General features: G+C 41.5%; 1 protein-coding gene across 1 annotated transcript in view; it reads left to right on the forward strand.

The window, feature by feature from the left end:
- The first annotated feature begins 766 nt into the window (after positions 1-766).
- LOC140238272 (atrial natriuretic peptide receptor 1-like) overlaps positions 767-26,188 on the forward strand; it is a 100,963-nt gene continuing 75,541 nt past the window's right edge. The window contains exon 1 of the mRNA XM_072318207.1: positions 767-1,504. Coding sequence (XP_072174308.1) covers positions 767-1,504 — 738 coding nt within the window. The remainder of the gene's footprint in view (positions 1,505-26,188) is intronic.

Genomic DNA, 26,188 nt, shown 5'->3' on the forward strand with positions numbered 1-26,188 from the left:
TATGATTATGTGATATGAGATTAAGAACATTTTCGTTTTGATGAAACACGGATATTTTATGAGTGCATTCCGCAGAAGGGGGTGGGGTAGGTAGCGTTTACTCTACAGTATTTAACGGGCGACGTATCAAGCCAGCAGCACGGCGATAAAAGTTCGCTGTCATTCACAGCGCGACCGCTTTGCTCACACACACCAACTAGCACGAGTGGTAATACGCCCCTCGCCCTCTCTCTCTCTCTCACTGCTATGCTACCGCTCTTTCTGTCTCTTCTCGTAAGGTTGTCTCTCATACTCGTGAATACCGCTACCACGGCGTGTTCAGCCACCTGAGCTCTCTGTTGGGCAGGCACAACACGGATATTTCCATCTACCGGGCTTTGCTATCATTCAGCCCTGGAGTGTCAATGCTGCCCAAATCGTATTTTATCCATTCTCATCACTGGATCGAATATCACAGCGTGTTTGTTCCCATCTCGCTGCAGTCGGTGGTTTGAGCGGATGGAAAAGTTCGAGTAGGCATGCTACCATCGCGCTAACTTTGTTTACGGTAGCACTATTTCCGTATCGACACATGTCGACCGGACGGACATCAGTGTGAAGAAGCCGCCAGTGGTCTCGGACACTGGTACTCTCACTGGGGCGGTCAAGCGTGCAGTGACCAGTGTTTGTGCCTGCAATTCACCCGAATCGTACCGATTGTATAGAAGAAGCTGCAGAAAGAGTCATATTACAGCGCTGCATTGTATTCACTGTACAGAAAATGGATATGGCTGGAGTTCGTATCATCAGACGGGAGTGTATGATATCGGCATGGATTGCTTTAGTCGTGTTGTCGCAATATTTTTCAGTGGTGCAATGTGTAGGACTCCCAGATGGGGAGACGATCGACCTCTCTGTCATGCTACCCAAGGATCCCCTGCCTTCTGTCAAGAGCGAGACGCCGTGGTTGCCCGAAGGCAGACATTATCCCTACCACCTCCAAATGGTCATGCCAGCCATGCGCATTGCCGTGGAGAAAGTGCAGGAGACTTTGATCACGAACCACACGATCGTCCTCCACGTCGACGACACACACTGCTGGACGAACACGGCCCAACTTGCGGCCGCCGACATATTCATCAAACACCGAGTCATGGCCTTCTTCGGCCCGGTGTGCGAGTACGCGGTGAGCCCCGTCGGCCGTTTCGCGGCTCACTGGAACGTACCCCAGCTCACGGCTGGGGGACAGGCCCAGGGTTACTTCCAACCCCCGTTTGACGTCACCCTCACCAATGTTATGCCCCCTCACCTAAAACTCGGCAATTTCGTGGGCCAAATATTTTTGCGTTATGAGTGGACCAGGGGAATCTTCCTCTACCACGACGGAGATAATAACATTCGCGACACAGTCTTTATGACGGGCCCTGTTTACACCACAGTGAGGCAGGATTTTCGCCTAAATGTCACCCATAAGGATTTTAACGAGTACCTCCCAGGTTTGGATTATGCGGAAATACTTGAGAAGGTAGTGAGACCGACTGCGCGAGGTAAGATTTTGATCTCCATATTCGAAATGAAAATTGTGTGCATGTAATAGGCCCTACTCCCCAACTTGTCTTGTTAATACAGTCTCACGACTTAATCTTCACCATCTCCATCTTCATCTTTACTTACATAACTCAACTATCATCATCACCAACCTCAACCTCTTCTTTCCCGTCTTCATTTGTCCCTACCCCTACCATCTCCCTCCATCGTCATGATAATTGTCCATCAGTATGACATGAGACTGCACTAGAAAGCTAGTGATGATGCAAAAGTAGGACTGCATGTACCCGAGTATGATATAAATTATGCGTGTATTAGTGTGATACTGGGATTCCACAGCTGATTCAATAGCACACGACATAGAAAGCTACTAGCAGCAATGATGGGCACACGTTGGTAGACGGGGGAGGCTGGAGGTGGGGGGAGTATGGGAGTGGTAGTGGGCGTGGTTAGCGAGGGAGCAAGGGGTTAATGAGCAGGGAGGGCTTTATTGTGGCAATAATCACTAATCAAAAGGTCATCTCGAAATGACATGTGTTGTCTTTGCGTGATGATACAGATTGGTTACAGGTGTAGCGATAATTGTAATGATTATTGATAATAGGCCTATGCGAATACTCGCTTCTTTCATAACACTATTAATCACGTATTGATGTTCAAAGTGCTTTCATACGTGCTATGGAAGTATGCAAGTATGTGTATGATAACACATTCTGATTCTGGATTCATCACATGTATTTCAGTTTATGTATAGAGCAAGATTATTCTTCAGACGACCAAGTATACTGCTACATTAGTGTGTGTCTGTTAAATGAATGGGGTATGATTTATTATAATAATGCCTATAGAGTAGTCAATAGCATATCAAACGAATGGTTATGTTTTCGTGTTATTAGATTTATTTTGGCGGAAGTATAAGTGCTTTAATGAGTAGTACGTTATTCCCCTGGACGCCTCTGCGCGCAGTGCACGAAACGAAGCAGCCAAGGTTGATTTTTTACCTGTGTATCTTAGATTATATTCACCGCCAGAGACAGTCATTTTTTTCCTGTATAGCTGCAACGCTGTCTTATCGATTTATACGAGTGTTATTATCTCCGCGAGAAGATGGCGTTTTCTTATTTGAGCATAAATTAAATTCCATTCCCACCAGGAGAACGCTTTATTAAGTTCCTATCAAAGGAAATGCTGCTGTTACCTTAGACGTGTAATAGTATAGTAGATACTTGCTGAGGTACGTATCCATGATTGCAACATCAACAATCACGGCGAGTTTTGAGTGACTAGTAATTATTCGCACAGAGATTCGCCTCTCGCCTGGGAATTCAACCACAATTTTGGCTGATTATCAACGTCTAGCTCTGCCGAAAATAATTAGAATGTGATGGTGTTGTTTCCGTCATTTATTTCAATGATTCATCGCTTATGTTTAATTCAAAACCGTAGAGAGGAATGGCGCAGTTTACGATGTGCGACGAAGGCTTTCGGGTTTCCCTTCCCATGCCAAAACTCCGTCGCTTTGACGTTCGTTTATTTAAGAAATAACGTGATCAACACACACTTCCCCTGGACATTTCAAGAGGATAACTTTTAACAGTCTTTGCTGGAGATGATACTATTTACCAAACAAGCAGTGAGTCCTAAAGCAATGATCATCTGCGTCAAATGTACTCACTTCGAATCACCCCGTCCTTATTTTCAACCTCGTGTTATGCTGGCATTTAAGTGGAAAAAAAAATGAGAGAGAAAATTCTAGCAGCTTTGTGTGCATGTACATTTATGCCCAAACCCAACCCGAATAATATGACCAGAAATGAGAAATCATTCGTTCTGATTGTCGACGCCAACAGGCATGGGAATATCTGTCACTGTTTTAACAGCACTTTGCTTTCCGGTGGGAAATTTCCTGGGCTTCACCTGTTTAGTGTTCACCTCCTTTCTGCGCTCGCCGTTGTTTTCAGCTGCGACAGTTGCACAATGTTTAAAGGGGAAAAAAATGAAACCCAAAATGCTTATGTAAATGGAGTGGATGTGACAGCGAGTCTTTAGTAGATCACATCAGCGAAAATAAGAAAATCCGTTGAAAAGTTATGCTGGATGAGAAAGACTACAACGTTTTGTTACGTCACGCGTGGACAACGATATAAAGAAAACATTGAGAGAATTCCATAAAAATTCATTTTTTACGAAAAGTGCACATTCCCTTGACTTGTTACAGACGTATAATGTCAATGGGAATGTTAATCTGGGAATGATATTCCCCCGCTTTCTAAAAAGAGGTACGGGTTAATTAAGCGCCGTTTCGTTGTGCTAGAAAACATGTTGCATTTTCTTTACTATTTTCTTTAAATTGTTGTTCATGCCTGACGTCACAGAATGTCGTAGTACATCCAGCGATGGCGGCACCGAAACTTAAAAAAATGCACATTCACAACAGGTCGCCCGATTTCTCTCAAACTCCGCCGATGTGTGCTACATGATATTGCCGTATTCCCCGTTCCCTCAATCCACAGAATGGTGTCTTTAAGTGGGTTTTATTATCCTTTAAAGCGAGTTCGACAGTCTTCTATTTCCCATCTTAAAAGCTAGTTCGAGGGTCTTCTTTATTTCTCATGATGGAATGGGGATCCTCTATCAATATGCAATCAACTCATTAACCTTCGTAAAGTGGGCTGGTTGCAGAAATCTCTTCATGATGTCTTGGTAATAAACATCATGAGACAAATTTGAATCATTGATTCGCACATACAGTAGGACATATTTATTGTATATCAATGTTTTAATATCTTATAAGGCCCAGGTAAAGTTTCGCAAAAGTCGTAAACATGCCCAGTATTGAAGTAGTTTTAATGGGTATTTATTGATGGAGTGATTTTTTGGTAATTGTTTTGGTTTTCTTTTTCAATTTCAAACGTACACGTTTAGGGAGGAGGCAGTTTGTCCTATTTTTCTGAGGGATGTAGCACCTTCCATTTTGACTGCATCACTTGAAAGTGGCCCTAATAGATGTTGTATTATTCACAGTAAGTTATCCTTGGGACCAAACCTCATAAATAACTACTAACAAGCGTAGAATAAATTGCAAGCACCGGCTAATGCAGAGCTAATCGTCTCTGTCGTACTTTCCCTGTGGCCACCATTAATCAGGATAATCGGCTTACACAATACATGTGACTCTTTTGTTCTTTTGCACTTTTAGTTTCTAGTCATCTATGTGTTTCGTGCGTAATGACGGAGTGTCGTGTTGTACACTGTACTCCTTGAAACTTATTTCAAATTGCTTCTAAAAATATCCATGGTAGCTCAACGTTATTGCTCAATTACGCTGAACAGACTCTCAAGTACACCCCCTCAACCTACCTGGACAAAATTATGCGTATATTCATTTTGCTTGGAGTAAACTTAGATTCAAAAATATATCGCTCTCAAGTGAGTTTTGATAAACCATTACTTCTCTTAGTCCCACGTGTTGAACTCTGAGTTGAAACTTTTTTTTTTATTTGTACACACTATCCTTATATGATTATGTCAGACTCAGCCAGAACTTGACCTTTTGAAACTAAAACTCTCGAAGCAAAACTTTCTCCTGAGCTCTCTTGTGTTTCCAGGTTAGCAGCGGACCTGTTCTCATTTGTTTAGACCTATATTATTGTATAATTATTCATCCTCACGATGCTTAAGTCAACGCGTATCTCTAGACCTATTGTACTAAACAAACAGTAACTATTGCCAGTCAAGAGATGACTGATCTAGTGAAGAACGAAGATTTAATTGACTTGCTGAAAAGCATTGTTGGTAATGTTATTGAGAAAATAATTTTCTGAGCTCCTCTCAAACATAGACAAGTGCAAGGAGAAGTTTTTGAGATAAAAAGACACCTGGACGACAAGAACAAAAACGTTTAACAGTTTAGGGAAAGGGCCCTTCACTAGGAACGAAAAACTCAGCAGATACAGAACACGATAGACAACTTGAAGCAAGGAGGTACCTCCATGCTTGGAACAACACTTGCGACGATCATGCCTCCTGATCGTCGGCCTGGCAGAAAAAAAAAGGGGCGGTGGGATACTGACGCGCGATTTCCCGAGGTCATCCCATCCAAGTTGGGCGTATCCCTGGATCCGGTGAAAGATACATGGGATCGACCCCATCGCACTCGGGATTCTGGTTCCATTGTCTGCTTGCTCGTGCCACACTTTGCTACATAAAAACCTTGTCTTTGACCGATCATCGTGAAGATAATTGGCTACTGAAAGAGGATGAAAATTATTGTCAAAAAAGCACAACAATTAATTAATATAATTATTACAATTTATTACATATTTTAACATTTTGGCATTTGTCCAGGGATCGTTTTCAAGGTTTGTGCTTCTCATGATTGTACCACTAGATACCATGTATTTTCATGCAAACTATAACTGTATATTGTATATAAAGTCGATGATGTTTTGGAGTGGAGATACATATTATATGAATTGGAATTTTGACAGAAAAAGAAACGCTATTGTATTTCCCTCTCTCCTTGTATTTGTCTGTCTCCCCCCCCCCTTTCTGTTTTTCTCACTCTATCTTATCTTTGTTCTTTGTCTATCTCTGTCTGATCTCAAAGAGTTATTAGAGAGAATCCTCCGCAGAATAGGGGGTCCATGTGGGACCATTCTGGTAGAGGATTAGTGTCAGCCATTTTGGAGAGTGCCAGCTATTCTCGACCCCCTGTCACTCTCGCCTCTCCAGCGCTGGAAGATTATGACGCGCATCGAAGTGATTTGAAGAAATCCCGCTTATCCGCGCACCAGTGAGTCAAAGTCGTCCGCCGGGACTTTCTTGTTTGCACTCCCCAAGTTCTCTGACCACCAAATATACGGATGAAAAGAGGGTGACGCGGGAATTCTGTGTAATTTTACTGATTGTTCGTTGTCACCTTTTTTTTTCTCTCCCTCGACTCTGTTCGTTCATCATCCCTAATCCCTTTTCCGCTGATTGAGCACATGTATAGATGGAATGTGTTTCCACTGAAACGCACTTTGAATCTTTCGATCACAATATGCAGCGAGAAGAATGGTTCGTCAAACTTGACGAGAAATAATATTAAAGTTGTGCTCTTTTGTTGTTGTTATTGTTGTTTGCTTGAGATGCTTTCTGCCTTTCCGGCCATCGGAATAAGTCAGTTCAAAGTTGCACTTTGCGGGTGAACAAAAAAAAAAGAATAATAAAAATAAGTAAATAAATGGAAAAAAATGAAAAAAAAAATATTTGTGTGCTAACAGGCATGTTAGTTTAAAAAGTCATGAGATAAGCATCTGTCACGAAATCATTATTCATGTAATTCTTATAAATGACGCTTTCCAGCACATCCACTTGGCAGCAACAAATCGTTCGTAAAAGCCTAATATTTAGCGATGATAATTAAAAAAAAAAAAGTGTGCTAATGCATCCAAAGCAAAGCAATAATGAAGTGGATGTCCCTCTGAGTGTAATTTGCCATTCTGTTCACGTGGTCTACGCAAGTTCGTTCTTTGTTTCAGCATGAATGCTATGAATTATTATTGCTGGCAAAGGTATGCATTATGTTGCCAATAAAAACGTGTGAAATGCCTATCCAATTGAAGAAAAAGAAAGGTCATGTGGTAAATATGCGCAATGCCATGGCTTAATTACAAACTGATATTGTTAACCTACCTGATCGCAGGGTACACTCACGTTATTCGATGCGCTTATCAGTCAAGAGGTACATAGTAATACAGGTTATCGTCGTGAAAAATGCACACGCGTGTTTTAAATATTTGATGAAGTGAAACTTCTGTGCCTCAAATGTGAAAGTAATGATATCTGGGCGTATAAAAAATAAAAACATAATGCGTCTTTAGGTGAAATACACAGACGCGCTGGGAAGAAAAACTAAATTTCAGAACTGGGATTCAGTGTAGGCCCTTATTGCATTTTAACTTTACCGTACCCTATAGCGAACTCGAAAGTGCTTAAAGGCATATGCCTCATAGATTGGATTGTCTTCTGGAGTTAGCATAAGTAATCATTAAACCATACATGTCATGTGATTTATACATTGATTTAACAACATGCCTAATTACGTTGGCTCCTTATCAGTCTCGTATTCCTGCCCCTTCGTTAACCATCTGTCTCTTTGCAAGAATGATAATGTTTCATTTATCGCCATATTATTATCTCACTGTAGTTATTTACCGCTCCACAATTAAAGCGCTGCGGGGATCAATCCAATAATTGTTCCATTGTGCCCCACACTGCAACAATGCAACCAGGAAACTGACATATTTCATATGAAGGCCATGACTGCTCGCATCGTCTCGCGCTCTCGTGAGCGCCAATATTACACTTGTAGAAATTTCATAAATTAACATCCTGCTAGATGTTCCATTGTCGCTCCAGTCCTATAACCATGTGCAAGAAAGGGAGTGATCTTAATAGACAACGCTATGTACGTTGTTGTGGTTGTGTGTACATTTTACAACTAACAAGTACATGTATGTGTACTTTCGTCGAGACATACCACTGGGCGCCACAGGTAATAGGGCATTTTTTTTTTTCTTTTTACGATGACGAAAATTGTGTAGACAATTAGCCACAAAAGCACAATGAGCTTATTCCACCCTCGGGACATTCCGAATTCATCGAGAGAGTGCTTCCGATATTACGATCGCCAAATTGCGAGGTGATTTCTCCTGGCGTGTCCTTCAAAAAGTAATGATAAGCTTGATGGCGAACCCGCTTAGAGAGAACGAGGTGGAGTAATGCGCCGGAGCTCGATTGCGTATGCATAACGGAGCACCGAAAGGTGAAATCAATTTACCACCATTGCGGATGAAGTAGGTGTTGATCAACATTCATCAGTGCACCCGCTGTAATGCGGTGCAGGCGGGCAGGTTTGCCGCAGTTGTACAGCAATCCAATCGGATTAGATTGCGCCAAACATTTACCTAAACGAGTATTAAGTGTCATTTGTGCTCTGCAGAATAATATGGTGATGAATAATTATCGTGACGGCGATAGTACAGTCTTGCATGAGCAATTCAAACATTCAGATATCCCCCTAGCTTCCCCACTGTGATGTTATTAGAATGAATTTACATCCACCCATGGCTAGTAAAGCTCAACAGAATCACAGCATGAAATGTGAATGAGATTAGATCAGAAATAAACAACAACCTTTACTTTATATTATGTGACTAATGGTTATCGAGATTTGAAGGGTTAATAACTCTCAATAGTCATGATCTTTTGCTCCCGAGATCTCAAGGCCGTTGGTTCTGCTTGCTCATCTCTGTTCTCCACCCCCTCAAAAAGAAAAGAAAAAACCCAAAAGCTGCACATAAAAGCACAAGTGAACTCCTACTGATAGATGACAATGACGTATGACAACTGATGAAATGGAGAATGTTAATTGGAGGTTGGTTGTCAAGTCCGCGGGACATCGTCGCACCCGACGTGATGTCGTGCGGTATTGGCTGACTAAAAGTTATTGAGCAATAAATGTCAATCACAAGAACTTCGGCAGACAACGAGTACAGAGAACAAACAGACCGCGTCTTTTGTTTCCAACCTCGAAAGACGTGGTACTGGAAATATTATCCCGGAAATATGATTACCATCGAGTCTTGGCGCGCTTTTAATCAAGGCAGCAACACCTAGGACGTCGGTCGGTTGATGCACGGAGATGGGACAGAAAATGGCGCGCGTCAATAGCAGCGCCTTCAATAGCCTTGATTCAAGCTGTAGGGAGAGTTGCACGCATTATAATTGAAACATGGTTATCTTTCTACGCCACCAAATTACATCGTCTATTATATTCATTCATGATAAACCATTTAAAATGCTCTTGAATGTTACTTTTACAGACTATATAATAATACTTAATAGTCTCTCTCTCTCTCTCTCTCTCTCTCTCTCTTGTTATCATATATATATATATATATATATATGATACATATGTATATATGATACATAAATGTCTAATTGGGTTTTTTTTTCCAGATGATTGCGTAATTCATCCTTGTAAAATAGCCATTGTTCTCAGCTATCACTGCATATAAGTATTTTTGTTGCTAAATCTTTATTAATCCAACTCAAAAAGAGAACTCATAGAATTCCCAGAACTATATCTTGTGACAAATCTACCAAAATACTTCACCCTCACTCTTCTACATATCACACACGCGCAGAATGGATCTGCCTTTGATTTCGTTCTCTCTCATGACAATAATATATACCTCCTCACACGTTTTTATTCCGTGCTGAAACCGAGGCAATTGCATTTATTGTAGCAGTCGATAAGCCAAGGACTTCAACGAAGATTTCAATGTCAACTGTTCGTGTGAGCCGTGTCAGTTTGGCCGCCATAATCTTCTTACGTTAAGCCACATGTCGTCTGATTGGAGTCTCTTTTGACGTATCCTATTGGATTGCGACTGAATGGGAGATGACTGTATATGTCTGGCATGATTAGATGCTCGTCGGCTGGCTTTCGTTACGTACCTCGGTACGTGGTTGGCGATTGCCGAAGCGTGCCATGGCACGGCCACCGACAACGGGATGAATCAATCGCCAATCAAACCACCCACTTATAGCGCTAGCGAGTTCCACTCAGGGGTATCACTATCAGAGACAGGTCTCGCATCATTTTCACACTTGCCGAGCTAACCCTATTCGCACGTGATACATCGTGTACCTGGTCGTGGGCTTGATGGTGTGTTGTAGCTCCATGGTTGAAGCAATACAACGTGGGTGGAATCAGCCTGTCAGTTTCCCCGTCTCTTACCCCGGTCATCCATCTATATCTGTGATGTGTGTGCCACGCGTGAGCTGCGAGAGATCTGACCCCTCAACTCACACGACCCAGCAGAGGCGCCCCAGAGGTAAAAATGATAATACGTACTTAGACTGATAATGATGCATGAATCGTCAAACAAATCACCCTTCAGCACCTGTGCCCACACACATCTCTTCCGAATGCTCTCATCTAAGGCTGATGTAAAAGTACCGTGTCATTAGAGGAGACAAAGTTTGCGCTGATCAACGGGATGGAACCTATGCGGCGCAACGAGTCAAGGTCAATCGAGTCACATCATGCAGTAATACCGACTTTTTAGCAGATTCTAGCTCTGCATTCAACCTGCTTAGTTCAGCGAGATGGCCGATGGGCGCTCACCAGGCTGACTGCCGTGCGCATGGTGGCGTAATGCCATGGAAAATGTTGTCTCGCATTTTGCCAGAGAACTGATTAGTGATGACCTCCAACGTGTATGCAATCCGGGACTAATTACTCTCGCTTGCCCGAGACCGTTGTCCAAGGACACTGAAAGAAAATAAAGCATGCTGGACTGCCGAGGTATATCATTTGCCTTCAATTAACCGCAATAAACTTGCACTCTGTATATTCCACGTTGGGGAGAAGCAATATATTTGTAGTAAGGATAATGTAGTATTAGAGAATGATAATTATACAGTCATTGCACGCTGCACGGAGATATATGTAGTACATCATAACTTTGTTGAAGCTAACAACAGTATAACAAAGGAGAATACCTGAATGACATAACAACATAATAGAAATAACAATATTTTTACAACAATACATTATTATTCTATGGGAAACTGAAGTTGACATTATCATAGGATTTTAAGTGGGACCACACCTCTGATTTCCTCGACGACCACCTCTTTTTTTCTCTCTCTTTTATGCGTGTACCTTAAGGATAATACCAATATATTTGTGATACACACTCATTGTACATGTCATTTCCTTGCGTTTTTAAAGGTAATAAATCAATCCAATCAATTAATTTATCAGTCATCTGATTTAGCACAATTTGAAACTGGTTGGCCATGAAGTGTCACATGTAGCCTAAATTTCGACGGTATAAGCGACAATGTATCTTAATCAGAGTGTATGTGACCCAGGACAAAAATTGCAAAGAGCACCCAAATTTCATCACTGGACAATAAAAACAAAGCCTCATGATCAAACACGATGTTCAAGGGTGTATGGTATAGTAAAGCAGTGGGGTTATTCCTCGGGCATTCCCCGTATATTATAGTTTCTGCTGATGGTAAACAAAGGGGATTCTTCCTCTACCGGCATTCCTCGTATATTTTGGTGTCTGTTCCGACGGTAGTTGGCGAACAAGGCCTAAATCGATCATATGAAAAGTCCTTGAGATTCATTTGGAAGACAGGAGCTGCATCTTATCAGACTTCCTCTGATGCGAGGGAGGGCTTTTTTTTTCTTCATTTGGCCCATCTTTTATTCTTGTCCCGCGGCCATAGTTTTGAAGTGTTACGCGTCTGGCAGGGACGGAGATTACACACTGCATTCGTCAGAGGAAGGAGGCGAATCTGCGGAGATCGGCGATTTCCTCTTTTAGAAAAAAAAAAGTCCTCGAGTCGGCATTAAAAAATCCGAGAGGCGAACAAACATCCCACAGTTAATCCCGATCTTGGGAAGAACGGAACGCGCAGAATGAAATCTTCATTTGCCCTTTGAGACTGCAGTTATTCAAATAACGTATGAATATTTTAGCGAAATGCAACGGCGCCCACGGTTATATTCTGTTTCTGATGTGACCTGTCGTTGATTTTCTTACGCCATTAGATGTATTTTTTTTTCTTTTTGCCCAGAATTGATCGCAGGGTTGTATTTCTTGGAGGATAAATCGGATGCGTGAGCAAATCGTACAGAAATAAGTCGCCGGGAAAAGATTTGCATATCCTCCAATACGATTGCCGTGTTAGCTCGTACAATGTAGTCAGCTTTATACATGGGTGAAGAAGTTACATGTCCAGTTTGTCAGCAAAATCACGTGTGTGTTATCAAACGATAGATACATGTACTTCTCTAATCCGCTGACATTTTGTTCATAGATGATCCTGACAATGTGATACTGTTGATAAGAAAAAAGAACAACAAAAACACTGTTGATTCTTTGTCTCTGTGATAAAAGACGAAAGTTAGACGTAAAATAGAAGCACAGTTTTATATTCCATTTTCTTCAAAAGAGAACTGATCAAACTAAATCCAAAATTTTGAGGGAAAATCATCCTTTTAGAGTTTACTCTTCACCTTTTTTTTCCCCCATGAAATTCGCATAAAATTAAAACAGCAACAGCACAGGAAAAATGGTTCAATCTTAAAAGGATACAACCATGCACACGATGTGTATACCCAACAGCTATTTTGCACGATATAGACTACAATAAAAAAAACAAAACAAAACAAAACAAAACAAAACAAAAAACACCGGAACGCTATTACATTCCCCCGCCATACACTTGTTATGTCCAGAATGCAGCTACACTACATCCGACGTGTCCTCTGGCCCATACCATATCACAGCGTTCTGTCTTCTACTTTCGTGTTTTTTTTTTTTCCTTCTCTCCGTCCAGATACTAGTAGCAGGTGTGTTTCAAAATGAAATCCATATCCCTCACAAGTAGAAATTTCAGTCAGTCGATCGTTCTATAAGTGATGATTTTTTTTTTTCCGTTGATGCTAGCGATGAAATGCCGGGTCATTTCCTTCCTTAAAAAACATCCCACAAAACCCCAAAGCAACAACTGCTACAACATTCATCTTAAGCAGATTGCACCCCTCCCCCGTCGTCCTTCCCCTTCTTACTTGCCCATATTGTATGATCCCAATGAAATATGAATTGATAAACACCAGCTTAATTTAATTTTCGCTGTCATTCTAGCGAAGAAAAAAAAATCAATGTGACTCCCTCAAGTATTTCACGGCATTTACTCAGGTTCCCCCCCCCCCCCTCCCGTCCCGTTTATTGCTGCTCAGCTGTTGCGTGTCTCATCGTCATATGCTTGTTTACCCTGTCATAACTGAGTTTGCGATATGATAACACTGGTCCGCATTTACCCCCATTTGATTTGGCGCGAAAAGAAAACAAGCACAGCCATACCACTATCTGCACGCCTACCAACCCCACCCCACCTCGACCTGGTCCGAACCCTCTTTCGTCCCCGCTCTCTCCCACCACGTCTCCACCTAAAAATATACGCACTCGGCCATTTCTACCTAGTAGCTCTCCGCACGCGATGCCTTCTTTTACCTTTACTATTTTGTAGTAAGGTTTTGAAGAGCAATCCACCGAAGCCACACCACTTCATAGAGGGGTGAGCACCAATAATGATCGCATTAAAAGTCATCGAGAAAGTGTGTCCTTCAAGCGTTGCACACACTTACCAGGCGCCCCATTCGACGCATAATAGAGGGACGGTCGTAATGATTATGTGAAAGAGTCGAACGGGCATACCCTCATCATTTAAGACACTTCAAAGGTTTTAACGCCATTTTGCAAGCTATCTCTCTCTCTCTCTTTCTCTCTCTCTTGTTTCCTCTTTGAATTAGTGTGTAAAGGTGACATTAATAATTGTTGGTGTTGGTGGTGGACGTATCACACTATGGTTCGCATTATTTCTTTTCTTTTCTTTTTTTAAAGACGTGAAAGCATTTCTTGTCGTTTTGATGTGAGATGTCTTTTTTTTGTGTGTGTATTTCAAACATACAGGAGCTGTTTATGTCGCACGATGACTTGAATCTGAAACGTATAACTTGCTGAACCTACGACTTTTTAAGGGCATACGACGCGCACATTCCTTCCCAAAAGACCGCCACGAGTCCTCCCCACCCCACCCCCATAATGAGGACGACTACCTGTACATTGCACCATCCGGGTCTACAGCCTGTTGAATTACCTATTCATGTTCGGAAGTCGGCAATTACGTAATAATTGATCACAGAGATGACGATCAGGCCGGTAAGGCGATGTCTTATCGGCTCCCTGTGTGTATAATTCAAACAAACAAACACATATATACTCATACACAGAATCCATTTGCAATTAGGTTCGATGTGTGTGCACAATGGATATAAGCACCTCTTGCGACTTTGTGAGTGCTCATAGATTAGTCCGTCGTATGCACCGAACTACTTACTTGGCAGAATGCAATTACGCGTAACTGCTGAAAAAGTGTCTCGGCAAAATGGACTGGAAATGTTTGACATAAAGCTGTGTTTGTAGAAAAAGTCGATAACCATGTTTCACCCGCTCAAGGTGGCCGCTTTCTTGTCATTGTGTATGTATCTTGACAAGTCGATGCTGATAACTCGCTTGAGGGTCACGTGATGTATTGAATCAGGTGTCGATAATGTACCAGAGACCATGGCGATGACTCTCTCTCTCTCTCCCTCTCTGTCTGCTCGTATGATATGACTCCCGTCTCTCTTCTGCTCTCGATAGCCAGTCATTATGACAATCCCAGTAAGGTTACAGTCTGTAGAGTGGATTCAGAGCAGCACTTGTCACATTTGCAAACTCCTATAAATGAAACTGATATGAGTTTAATGTAACTGGTCCTATAGAGAAGGACATTTACCCCTCGCACTCGCATTATTGCCCCCCCCCCTCCCTCCCCCGCAACCTTCCTTATCTTTCTTCTGATGTCAGGCATTTCGTGATTTCGGATATCCCTCTCGGAGTACAAGCTTTGGCATCGTGTGTAACTTCATAATGTCACCTGCATGTTATTGTGATCATCCAATTAAATTACGCGTTTGCCAAAAGAGGATTTGAATGCTAATTGCTAAATCGGAAGCACAATGCATCTTATCTTAATAAACTGGGCATGGTTGATGCCCATTATTTTGATTTCATTACATCTTTCTCCGCAAGAGACAAAGAGAAAGAAAGAGAGAGAGAGTGAGAGAGAGAGCGAGAGAGGGGGAGGAAAAACATGATAGAGTTATTTTGAGTCCTAGAACTGCAGCGCTAGAAAAATATATATAGGCTTGGTCTCGTGAAGATTTTGATGAACAAATGAAGTAGATTGGTTTTGGGTCAAATTCATGAAAGCTGCCAAGCTGCCAAACAAAAGAACATATGTATGTATATATATATATATATATATATATATATATATATATATATATATATATATATATATATATATATGTATATAAATGGGGGAGGAGGAAAAGAAGAAAAAGATTTTTGCTGCATTTTTTTATCACCAAGATTAAATGGAATCTCTTTCTTTCATTTAGGCGCCCGCGCCCCAGTTCACAAAAATGTGCCATTTATCATTTCGATTTCTAAAAATCGAAAGGAAAGCTGGACAAGCTGGACTTGCCGCTCGATAAGAAGTTGAGAAAGATGGATGACGCGTTGATGTCCCCTTTTTCTTCTTCTTCTGATTTCCTTTAAAGGGTGGGCGAAGTTCGCTTCATCTCGGGTTTGTGTAAGACCAGTCGGATGATAGATGGCTTAAACTAGTCGTTTCTGATTAGAAATGCAGCGTGGTGATTCTGGACTCTTTATCAGAACAATTTTGTTTTAAAAAAAGGACGCAAAATAAGATGTGATCGAGAGACCAATTTTCGCGGGGATATTCGTGACCTTCACATTGCTCGACCGTCCACGCCTCTTTCAGGTCAATACTTTTCTTCAAGTAGTCCTTCTCCGCTCGGGAATCAGCCGATTATCAGATATATCTTTCTTGATGTTCCCTTTGCATAAAATACCTCGCGCCTATCTCCTGTCGATTCCCGTCGGAAATTTCTCGGCTCCTCCGGTGGGACGCCGGGCCTGTTTCAGAAGGAAAATTGCCTTCAATTTGCCAGGGCAAATTTGATTCCGAGTGGGCAGGTATAAGCGTCGCCACGGAATCAGATTCATTTTCATCGATGCATGCTCAGAGACAATAGGACGGGGTATCTCCCTGGAGAGGGGTAAGAGTTGCACCTCCCCCGCCATCCATCCCCCCTCGAACTCCCGAAATCCTAACCGGGTTGGTTTCTATTCCCACGACGACCCGCCCTTTCGTTAGTACTATCTATCACTTTCTTTTCGGCGCTTATTCGAGGGATGAAATAAAAAGGCTAAAATCGCCGACTATCGTCTCTACATCACTCATTCAAACGCTCACTCACTCACTCACTCACTCACTCACTCACTCACTCACATACTCTTAACATATATCGTAAGCATGGAGTCTGTAATGGACGAAGCGCTCTCTTCAGAAAATTTCTCTCAAACGCGTTCTAAATCGGTCGTCCCTTAACTGTGCGTTTTTATCACTTCTGGGTGTGTTTCACAAAGAAACTAAGTCGATCTTAAAATTTAGGATCGACTTAAAATTATGGTATACCACTGGTCCCCCGTTCATTTCATTAACCTTTCTTCATCCACTTCAAATTGTTATTGGTATTCACAGAAAAAAATCCTTTGTCACTTTCAATATCTTGTAAATGGCTGCATAAGAAAAAAAATAAAAACTCTCCCGAATTTTCATCTTATTAGGAAGACAACATGGAAGTCACACACAGCATACTGTAATTCTAAGTACTTGGTTAACTTGGTTTCTGTATAAATCACCCTCCACTGGTCTCGGATCAACGCATATGTGCAGGTTGCCAGCAAACAGGCTTATAAAGATGTCATTTTCTTCTCTCTGTAGTCTTACGTTTTACTGACTTTCTGAGGATATCGCGCAAAAAATTGCTGGCAACCTGCACAAAGTCGAAGATGTAATTTTCGTACCCGTCTCTATTATCTTCCTCTCTCTCTCTCTCTCTCTCTCTCTCTCTCTCTCTCTCTCGCTGCTGATATCTCTAAATAACATCATTCATTGTCTGCATTATCTTTATAATTATATACATATATATATATATATATATATATATATATATATATTTGTCTTTTTAGTCGTCTGTCTGTCTATCTGTATTTCTGTCAGTCTGTAGGTGTGTGTCTGTCAATTCAAATATTTGCGTATGTCTGTCTGTCTCCCTGTCTGTATGTATGTATGTATAGCTGTCTATTCATCTATCTGCCTGTCTAACTAAATAAGTTAATGCTTATATGTACGTGTCAGTATGGATACATCTATCCTATATCTATCTATCTATCTATTTATCTATCTATCTATCTATCTATCTATCCTTCTGTCTACCTATCATCTTTCTGTCTGTCCGAGACCGAATTGTCGTGAAAGACACGCACACACTGTTCACGTGAAGTCCAAAGAAGCTGCTAGACCATCTCCCTGTCCATGATGTCTACAGTGCTGAGGAGGGCAGTGACGGCAGTATGTCAGATTATGATTATAAAATGCGACAAGGGTAAAACGTTTTGGGGCGATGAGAATCATGCATATATTCACACAGCGGGCATGCTGTACGAAACGGGAGCCGGGTCGTCCATGTTGGGTGATTTAGTGGCCAGCACGAAGGGTTCAACGAGGCACAAGTGCACTGCATATATATTATGGAATTATTTGCGAATTGTATTCTTCAGTGTTGCGATAATCAGAGTGATTCTCTCTCTTTCCTTTGTGAGCGTGCGCGTGTGCAGACTTGTGCGCGCCCGTGTGTGTGAGTGTGTGTGTGTGTGTGTGTGCGCGCGAGTGTGTATGTGTGTGTCTAGCACCGATTCACTTCGACGAATACATAGAAAACAAATGATCTTTATAGTTTTACACACGCACGCTTGTGAAAAACAAAGTTAGACTTATGCCAGAAATTTAAAAAGAAAGCAAATAAAAACAAAAGCTAAGAAAATCCCGTAAAGACAATACGCGGCATACTTTCGTGCAATTCTATTCAATATTGGCAGCAGTGATTTACAAGTACAACCAAGCAATATGTCAAATTATGGCAATAGTATCGTAAAATGTCATGAAAAGCAAATTCTCCCCTCGGCGGAATGCCATATCATGAATTTACATCGCATGTTTGTCGCAGTAGAACATAATACTGGGGAATGCCAAAGTTAATATCCTTTTACAAATGAGTCGAAGGGATACATATTTCTTTTTCTTTCTCGCGAATACGCATTTCCAAATATTCATGAATGTTCATCCGGAGGATGAAATAATGATGCGGGAGACCGAAGGAGTAGACGGAGGAGAGGGTTGGTATAGGTCATGGGTAGTCTGTCTGTTACAGAGTTGTTGCTTTGTGGTTGTATCGGTGAGGCGAAGGGCAAGGAAAAAAAGGGAACAGGCGGCGTCGCTAAACCACCGTCCACGATGGAAAGAAAGAGCGTTGTTTTCATAGCAACGCATTTGAGATAGACCGAGAGAAAGAATGGGAGAGAGAGAGAGGAAGGCGACGACCATAAACATACAGTAATAATATACGAGAAAAGCTTGGCGGTCCAAGGGCTCCGTAAGGAAAAAAAAAAGGCATACAATACAGTACTTTACTCGAAGTACGAAAAGGTAGACAACTTCACACTTTAGTGTCAACTAATAAAGACACATTTTAGAGAGTTGCGAGCACTCCCTCGGCACCAATCCTCAAGAGCCAGTGTGGTAAGGTCGAAGGTCACGATCACATATGGGGTCGGTATTAGTACGTTTATTTGAACACCAAGAACTACATGTACTACAGACATCATTATTTCAGGTGACACGCAGTGTATCATAAAGTGGCGACACTTTTCAGCATGATTGAAGCTGCTATCAGCTGGGGACCGCGCGAGGTCATGAGTTCACGCATGCGCTCACGAGTTTTAGACTTCAGAGTGCTAAACACAGCTAAATGTCCAATGTGCTTGTAGAATATGTTTATCCATACTTGATCTCGGGCTGTGTAAAATCCTCCTATAAAAGGAAAGCAAACAAGCAAAGAATCCAACGTAATAATACTGAAATGACTTTCTTTTGACTGTGGCAGTTTGCCGCGTCAAGTCCTGCCCCGCGGATGAACTGATTGAAGTCATTCGGAATTTGAAGACTGCAAATTTATCACGCGAAAAAAACAGGTGGTGGGAAAAACCTGGAAGCTCAACGACGTTGACCTCCTCTGCTCCGCACCAACCCGGAGGGTAACGGGAGGAACCCCTGCTGCAAGTGACTCCGTAGCACTTGACTCACGCCCTTCCAATGAATGTAATATGAAGCACTACTGACTATGAAGCACTACTGACGACTGTTTCCAAAACACTGTCCAGTTGAATTACAGGTGGATACTATAGTTATTCTTTTCCTTTCGTGCCGTCACTACTACACGTGACGTTGGCAGAAACATATGGGCCACGAAAAATGGGAGAGCCAGTTGCTATAATGTATGTATGTTTATCGCATGATTTTTACTTTCAAGCTGTAAGCTCCATTCAAGTCATGTATTACCGCTGTTATTGTTTACTACTGCCTTTGATTTTTGTACTCTACTTTTTTTTGTATTTGAATACACTAAAAAGGCATACAGAAAAGTGCATCATCAATAGAATACTATTTCTAAAAAGATTTTCTGTTTTTGTAAGGGGTAGAATATGAATATCAGGTACGTGTCCTCCAGACTGCAATGCGTGATACCCAGTTTAGAACCGCTTGCCTCTTGTTAAGCCGAAACGGACTCTACCAGCTTGCTCCAGTTTCTGTTATTGACTTTTATGAGGCCAAATAGACATATCTTCTTCGCAGAGAGAGGATAGTGGTGAGGATTTTTGTCTACGTAGAACGAGATTGCGGAGAGACGACTATATACGAAGAGAAACAGAAAGAAAGAGAAAGGGGTATCGAGAGAGAAAGGGAGAGGGAGAGAAGGGAAATCGGGCAACTCTCTTTTCGCATTGTTGACGATGCCGTCCGATTTGTCGATTCTTGCGACATCTAACTCGTATTGATCACCACATCGGTTACTTGTCTTATGGAGTCGTTTTCTGACAAAAATATTCCGTCCCGTTTCAGGCTTTTTTTTTCTCGAGCAATCAGTCGACGTGTTAGGACGAAAGGTCAGCTGTAAAGCCTCCACAAGTCCGCGCAGGGGTGTGCATTTCAGATAGAAAGTATCACATGTAAGAGGAAGGAAACTGGTTGGAATTGTCACATCTGAGACGAAAATGCGACTAGAAAATCAATGCCTTACAGTTCTCTTCTTCTGACTGCCTTCTTCACAACGTGAAAGACTTTGGTTTGGTACACCGTATTGTAATGCCATGGCCAGTGAGCACTTGTCTATGTCGTTCGGGCTCGAGTGCATGTAAAAGATATAGCTGTCCGTAGTTTGTCAGGATTCTTAGGAGGCTGTCATGCTTGCTTGCTTGTCCAGCCCTGTCAAAATGTCGATGGTCATAGTGTTCCGGAAGTGGCCGGTGAGTGCACTGTGTCCAAGGTCTCCAGCTCTGCCGTATTGCGCGCGTTTCGGCATGTCCGACTCTTACGCAAGCGCAGTCAATGACGCTTCCGGTGAACTTCCTGAAAAGTGGAAAAATGTCAAACGTCCATTTCCCCCAATAGTCGATTCAATTCAATGTTTAGCTCGTTTTTAAGGCGATTAGTGGAGATTTCAAATAGTTTGGGTTGATTCTGATAAAAGGTTTAATCCCTCTTAGCGGATGAGCTTCTTTCAGTGGATGAGTTTCCTGACTTCTGTACTTCACAGATTTTTTTTTTCCAAGGATTGCCCCGTGTATAGCTGCTGATATTGTCCATGTTTGCGTCAATCCGTGTAAACGATAACTGAGAAAATAAAATGTCGTCGTACAGATATTCATCAAACTCGTTCAAAGAACTTAGTGTCATTTCTTAACAACAAACAAGAAATTTGTAAAAGTCTATGGTCTAAATTAAGGTCAAAGTAGAGACATCATGACATCCATGACGTACGCAGACAATTAGACGTTTTGATCCCTTACCGGTTGTGTCACGGAAAGACATCCTCATCGATACTTTAAGGGTTTGGGCAATGCTTTGTTTTTATTTTAATATGAACCATTTTCTTTTCTGCCATAAATGGTCCATTTGTTCGCTGTTTGCCGCATGAAATCATATCATAACACTCGGTAACCCGGAGAGTAACTAGCACGCATAATAAAGACAACGTTTTGATGGTTCACGGGTTTTGCCGCAGCTGAGCGCAGTCATGCGATGGTGCGTCTTTAAGCGACGATTTCTCCCCTTTAATTGCATCCCAGCTGAAACAAAATGTTAATCGGGTTATCTCCGACAACATTTTATAAATTGAAGGTGAGGAGCAATGGTGAAAGTAATTGAATTATTCAGCCTGTGTGGATACCTCAAAGTCTAATTTGTCATGCGTCCGTCGAGCCGTGTGAGTGTGCGGAAAGACGACATTCCTTTAGTTAAAAGGTGGGTGGCGGTACCGAAGGAGTGTCGGCCATTGTAGGGTTGTTCTTTGTGACTGATATCTATGGAGAGTGAATGCAAAGACACTGTTCAAAACTAAAAACAAACAATGACGCAAGACCTTTATTCGAGGAATGCCGATTGACCGTACCTGCTTTTCGTTGTTGTTTTCTTTTTCAATTGATTGAAATATTCTGGGGAGAATTATAGAGACTTCAAAATCATGCCGGGGGCTTTATGTCTCATTCATGTATGTGTGTATGTTTGCGTCTGTGTGTATGCGTCCATAGAACCTGAAGAACTTCACGGAACACACTGTTCTAGAATTATTATGGTCACTTTCCAGTTCGAAGCCATACGTCATAGGACACTGTGGACAGCAGTCCATGAAGATAATAATCATTATCCTTTGGTAGTGAGATCATGAGTATGTGTGTGTATGTGTGTGTGTGTGTGTGTGTGTGTGCGTGTGTGTGTGTGTGCGGTTGAACAGCGGTGCGCGCATGTTGTAACTTGTCTGTATATCTCATGTCGCATATGGCAGGAATCATATTGTCCTCAGACAAATGTCTTGAGAGCTGTATGATTTGAAAAAATACCCCCTCAAAAAAAGAAAAAAAAAAAGGAGAAGAAGAAGATGCAGAAGAAAGTAAAAATGATGAAAAGGGGTTCGTTGCAAGGACAAAGCGAGCAAGATTTATCGTCCTCCTGGCCGTTTTTCGCGCCAAGCGGATGAGGCGTACGGTATCACACGTATCCGGTGATCATCCAGTCGTGGAAGCGAACCCGTCCCTGTAGACGAATGGGACTCTCCGCTCCTGGATTCTAGGGTTTCAGTTCCTCACATCAAGACGCGGATGGCCCAATGCCCACTCGACAAGTTTGATCTTGATGGTTGATGATAAATTATGTAGCCTCATATGATATTTCAGAGTTTTTTTTTCTTCTTTGTTCCTTCCATATCGCGCTAATCTTTCAAACCCAAAGCTCAAAAGGGATAAATACTAAAAACAAGTGTGATCTATGAAATATTCAAAGGGAGAATAGTATGTGTCTCCGACGGGTTTGAATATCGTATGAAGGAATTTACAGAATAATTTCTCACATTGTTCTGAAGTAGGTGTCATCGATTTGGAAAGAGTAATTAGTTGAGTGTAGCTGTGAATGTTGACGTCGGGAATCGAGCATATAGTTTGGCGACAAAATAGTTCCAGGATATGAGTTAGGGATGAAAATAACCAGTGTAAGAATGTAAATCAGTGTAATCAATGTTAAGTATTGTAAAATGTGCAAAATGTGAACAATAGTTTATTAAAACCGTTTCTAGAATGATTTGTCTACAGTTATGGTTTAGGGAGAAAATTCGCAATATCTCTTTATGTTTGTGGCTTTATGACGACATTTTGATATGGTAGGATGTTTAGTGCTACAACTGAACTGTACATTATTTTCAAAGGTGATAACACGAACATTTTTTAATCACTGCATTATCCCAATGGTAAACAGATTGTGATTACCGTCTAACTGACTTATAACTATACGACTATGAAGTGCATCGCAACATTCTTTTTTTTTCCTCCAAATATTTGGAATTATTACAAGAGTGTCTTAGTTCTGTTCTGTTTTCTGTTAGTCTTGTTTTCTTTTGAGTGTATTTCTATTGTGGGTTCTAGCCGATGCAACCGTATTAAAGTCTTAAAAGGATTTGAACATTTTTACCAAACATCGTTTAAGAAAGATATCACAACAAGCTGCCCGAATTATGATTGCCCGCTCAAATATACATTTGCCCAGGGAAAACACTTACTGATGTGCTTTTTCGAGAGGTACAGAATTGTTGTTTGTTGTATTTTTTTCTTTTCAATTCTATATGCTCCTGATTTTTTTCGCAATATTCCTCCTACATGCGCACGTAGGTAGTATTACAGATATTCAAGCAGCGCCCACTTAACCTTCTAGGCATGGAGCGATTTCCATGCGAGGCCTTGAAAGCTAATATCAGCCAAGATTAAGATGTGAATTATTCATGTATCTTCGCGACTATCATTCATCTCCCGCCCTTTGTCTGTTTGGTAGAGACCTATATATACATATATATATATATATATATATATATATATATATATATATATATATGCATAAAATGATGCGATATACGCATACATTAATACAGCACTTCTTGCTTCATGCAAACTTAGTAACATGTAGGGACTACACAGTGTTTTCCCGAAGTGGCTATTTACGTATGTATGTGAGTCTGTCTGGCTGGCTATCTATATACGTGTGTGTGTTCGCGCATTTGAATAGCCTATGAACGATTTTGTGATGTTGCCTTTGGTGATGTTTTTCTTTTTCTTCATTTCATCCTGCTCTTTCTTTTCAGAAGATAAAGTTGCATTACTCGAGACCTTGAGTCCACGTTTCTTTAGCAAACCTTGGCATAATGCAGTCGGACAACTTGGGATAAGTATTGATCTTGTTAACCGAGTGAGGGCAAGACGATGGTTGTTAAAGGTCGCACCTTGCCAACACTTCCTTATCGATGTTCACGAGTCTGTGGACATGAATGTCTACCTAGGACTTCTGCAGCTGTTGCACTTTTGGACATTATCTCTGTCACGAGGTGCTCTCTTTGTGTTTGCTAACTCAAGTCAAGTCGATCTGTTTTAATCGATCTCGCAGCGTGACGATGACGTTCACAAAAAAAGTGGAGGTTCTTTGCTCTTTCGTTTTCTTCAAGTTTTCTTCAAAAAATACCTAAGATGATTATCCTGCCGTGAAAGACATGGATACATGCGTTGAAACTCGCCTTCATTTCTCACGGGTTGGTAGTTTTGCTGTTGTACTCCCTGGCAAATCCGGATATTACTTCTGCTATCGCATCGCAGCGATATGCGACGCAAGGCATCAGGAAGTAGAAGTTTCTCCGCTCCAGCAACGCGCTAAACAAACGCAATCATGACGGGTGCAAACCCAATGTAGAATTCTCGTTACATGACATTAAGATGTCCATTCAAAGTAATGAGTTTGTTTGTGTCGTTATTTTTTTTCCTGTTGGAGTGCTTCAAATGTAAATTGCAACAAGATGTTGACTATGGCCTCCTGTGGGAATGGAAAGGTTGCCGTTTCTTATCATTGTGACACTTCGATCTACTAAGTAAGCGCATTTCACTCTAATTGCCAAATGTGTTTGAAGATCAGGGCGTGTATTGAGACTGCTTACTCCTTACTGCACTCAGTCTCTTTTTTCTTTCTCCCTTTCGTACTTTCTAAACCCATTTATCTACTTAGCTCTCTCAACACGTCAGCATGTATTTCTTGCGCTTCTCCCTTTCCTCTTTTCTCCTTTTTTTATTACACGGGAGCAAACATAGCTTGAAAAATGCAAGATGCTTGCGAACGTGATTATCTGCTTCCTTCCAAAGTGGTCTCACTTACGCCACTCCACGCACCCCACAGATTTATTACACTGGTATAAATCCCAGTATGTTTATTCGAACTCAACCCTCGACCATCAGCGGTGCTCGACAGTGAAACGAAAATGTCACTCGCCAAGGTTTTCCCCCCATCCCATGACCGCCATTGCCGTTGGGGTAGAAAGTGTTTGAAGAAGCTATTTGACAATGAATTATGTAAATGGACGGCATTAAGGCCATACTAGATACGGCTATAGGATTGTATCGTGACGTCCATTATCTCTGCGTCGCCATGGTTACCGGCATGCCCTGCACACGATATGTGATGAGGCGAGGGAGTGAATATTCAAGACGGTAATAAAGCAGATTGATTACAAAGTTTATCCCGGGCTATCGCTCCTCTGCTCTGCCGGGTGGCATACCGGAGCAAAGCAGCAAATAGTTTGAAGGGATTATATTCCATCTAAAATTGGCGCGAATCTTTGTCAACAGAAAATCTTTCACAACAACGCCCATCCCCTTTGTTTTTTCTCTCTCCGTGATGCAAACGTCTGTAATAGAATATTGTTTTCTTCTTCAACTTTGCGCAGGGGAAAACAGGAAACTGTAGCTCATGCTGCTTTTATCACCTCTTTTTGTTTCCGATTCATTTCTCTGTTTCTGTTTCCCTCTGCAATATCTATTTCAGCCATCTCGTCTGCATTTCCTTGTTTTTCGGTGCGTGTGTGTATTTTTCGTGTAATAAACAAAGAAAAAAAAAATCAAGCACGTCTCCTCGCAAAGAAAACCCACAAATTTTGTCGTTAACTGACAATTATCTAGGCTGGAGAAAAGCACTTCTGGCTTGAATATAGAATGCAATTATTGTATCATGACACAGAAGTAGGAGGAATTATACTCTAATATTAACGACTTGTGCGAGATTTGTCGTTGACGAATACTTGCCTCACTTAATTCACCCCTTTGCTCTGAGAGACCATTACAGTCTACTCATTTATTATCGTCGAAAAAAAAATATTCTGATCATCTCGGAGCTTATTACCCCTCGGGCCGTTTCATTTTGTGATGTCATGATTACCTGCCAAATGCACTTGACGACGTGCACCCTCGTA

Source organism: Diadema setosum, chromosome 14, assembly GCF_964275005.1.
Source record: "Diadema setosum chromosome 14, eeDiaSeto1, whole genome shotgun sequence".
Lineage (NCBI taxonomy): Eukaryota > Metazoa > Echinodermata > Echinoidea > Diadematoida > Diadematidae > Diadema > Diadema setosum.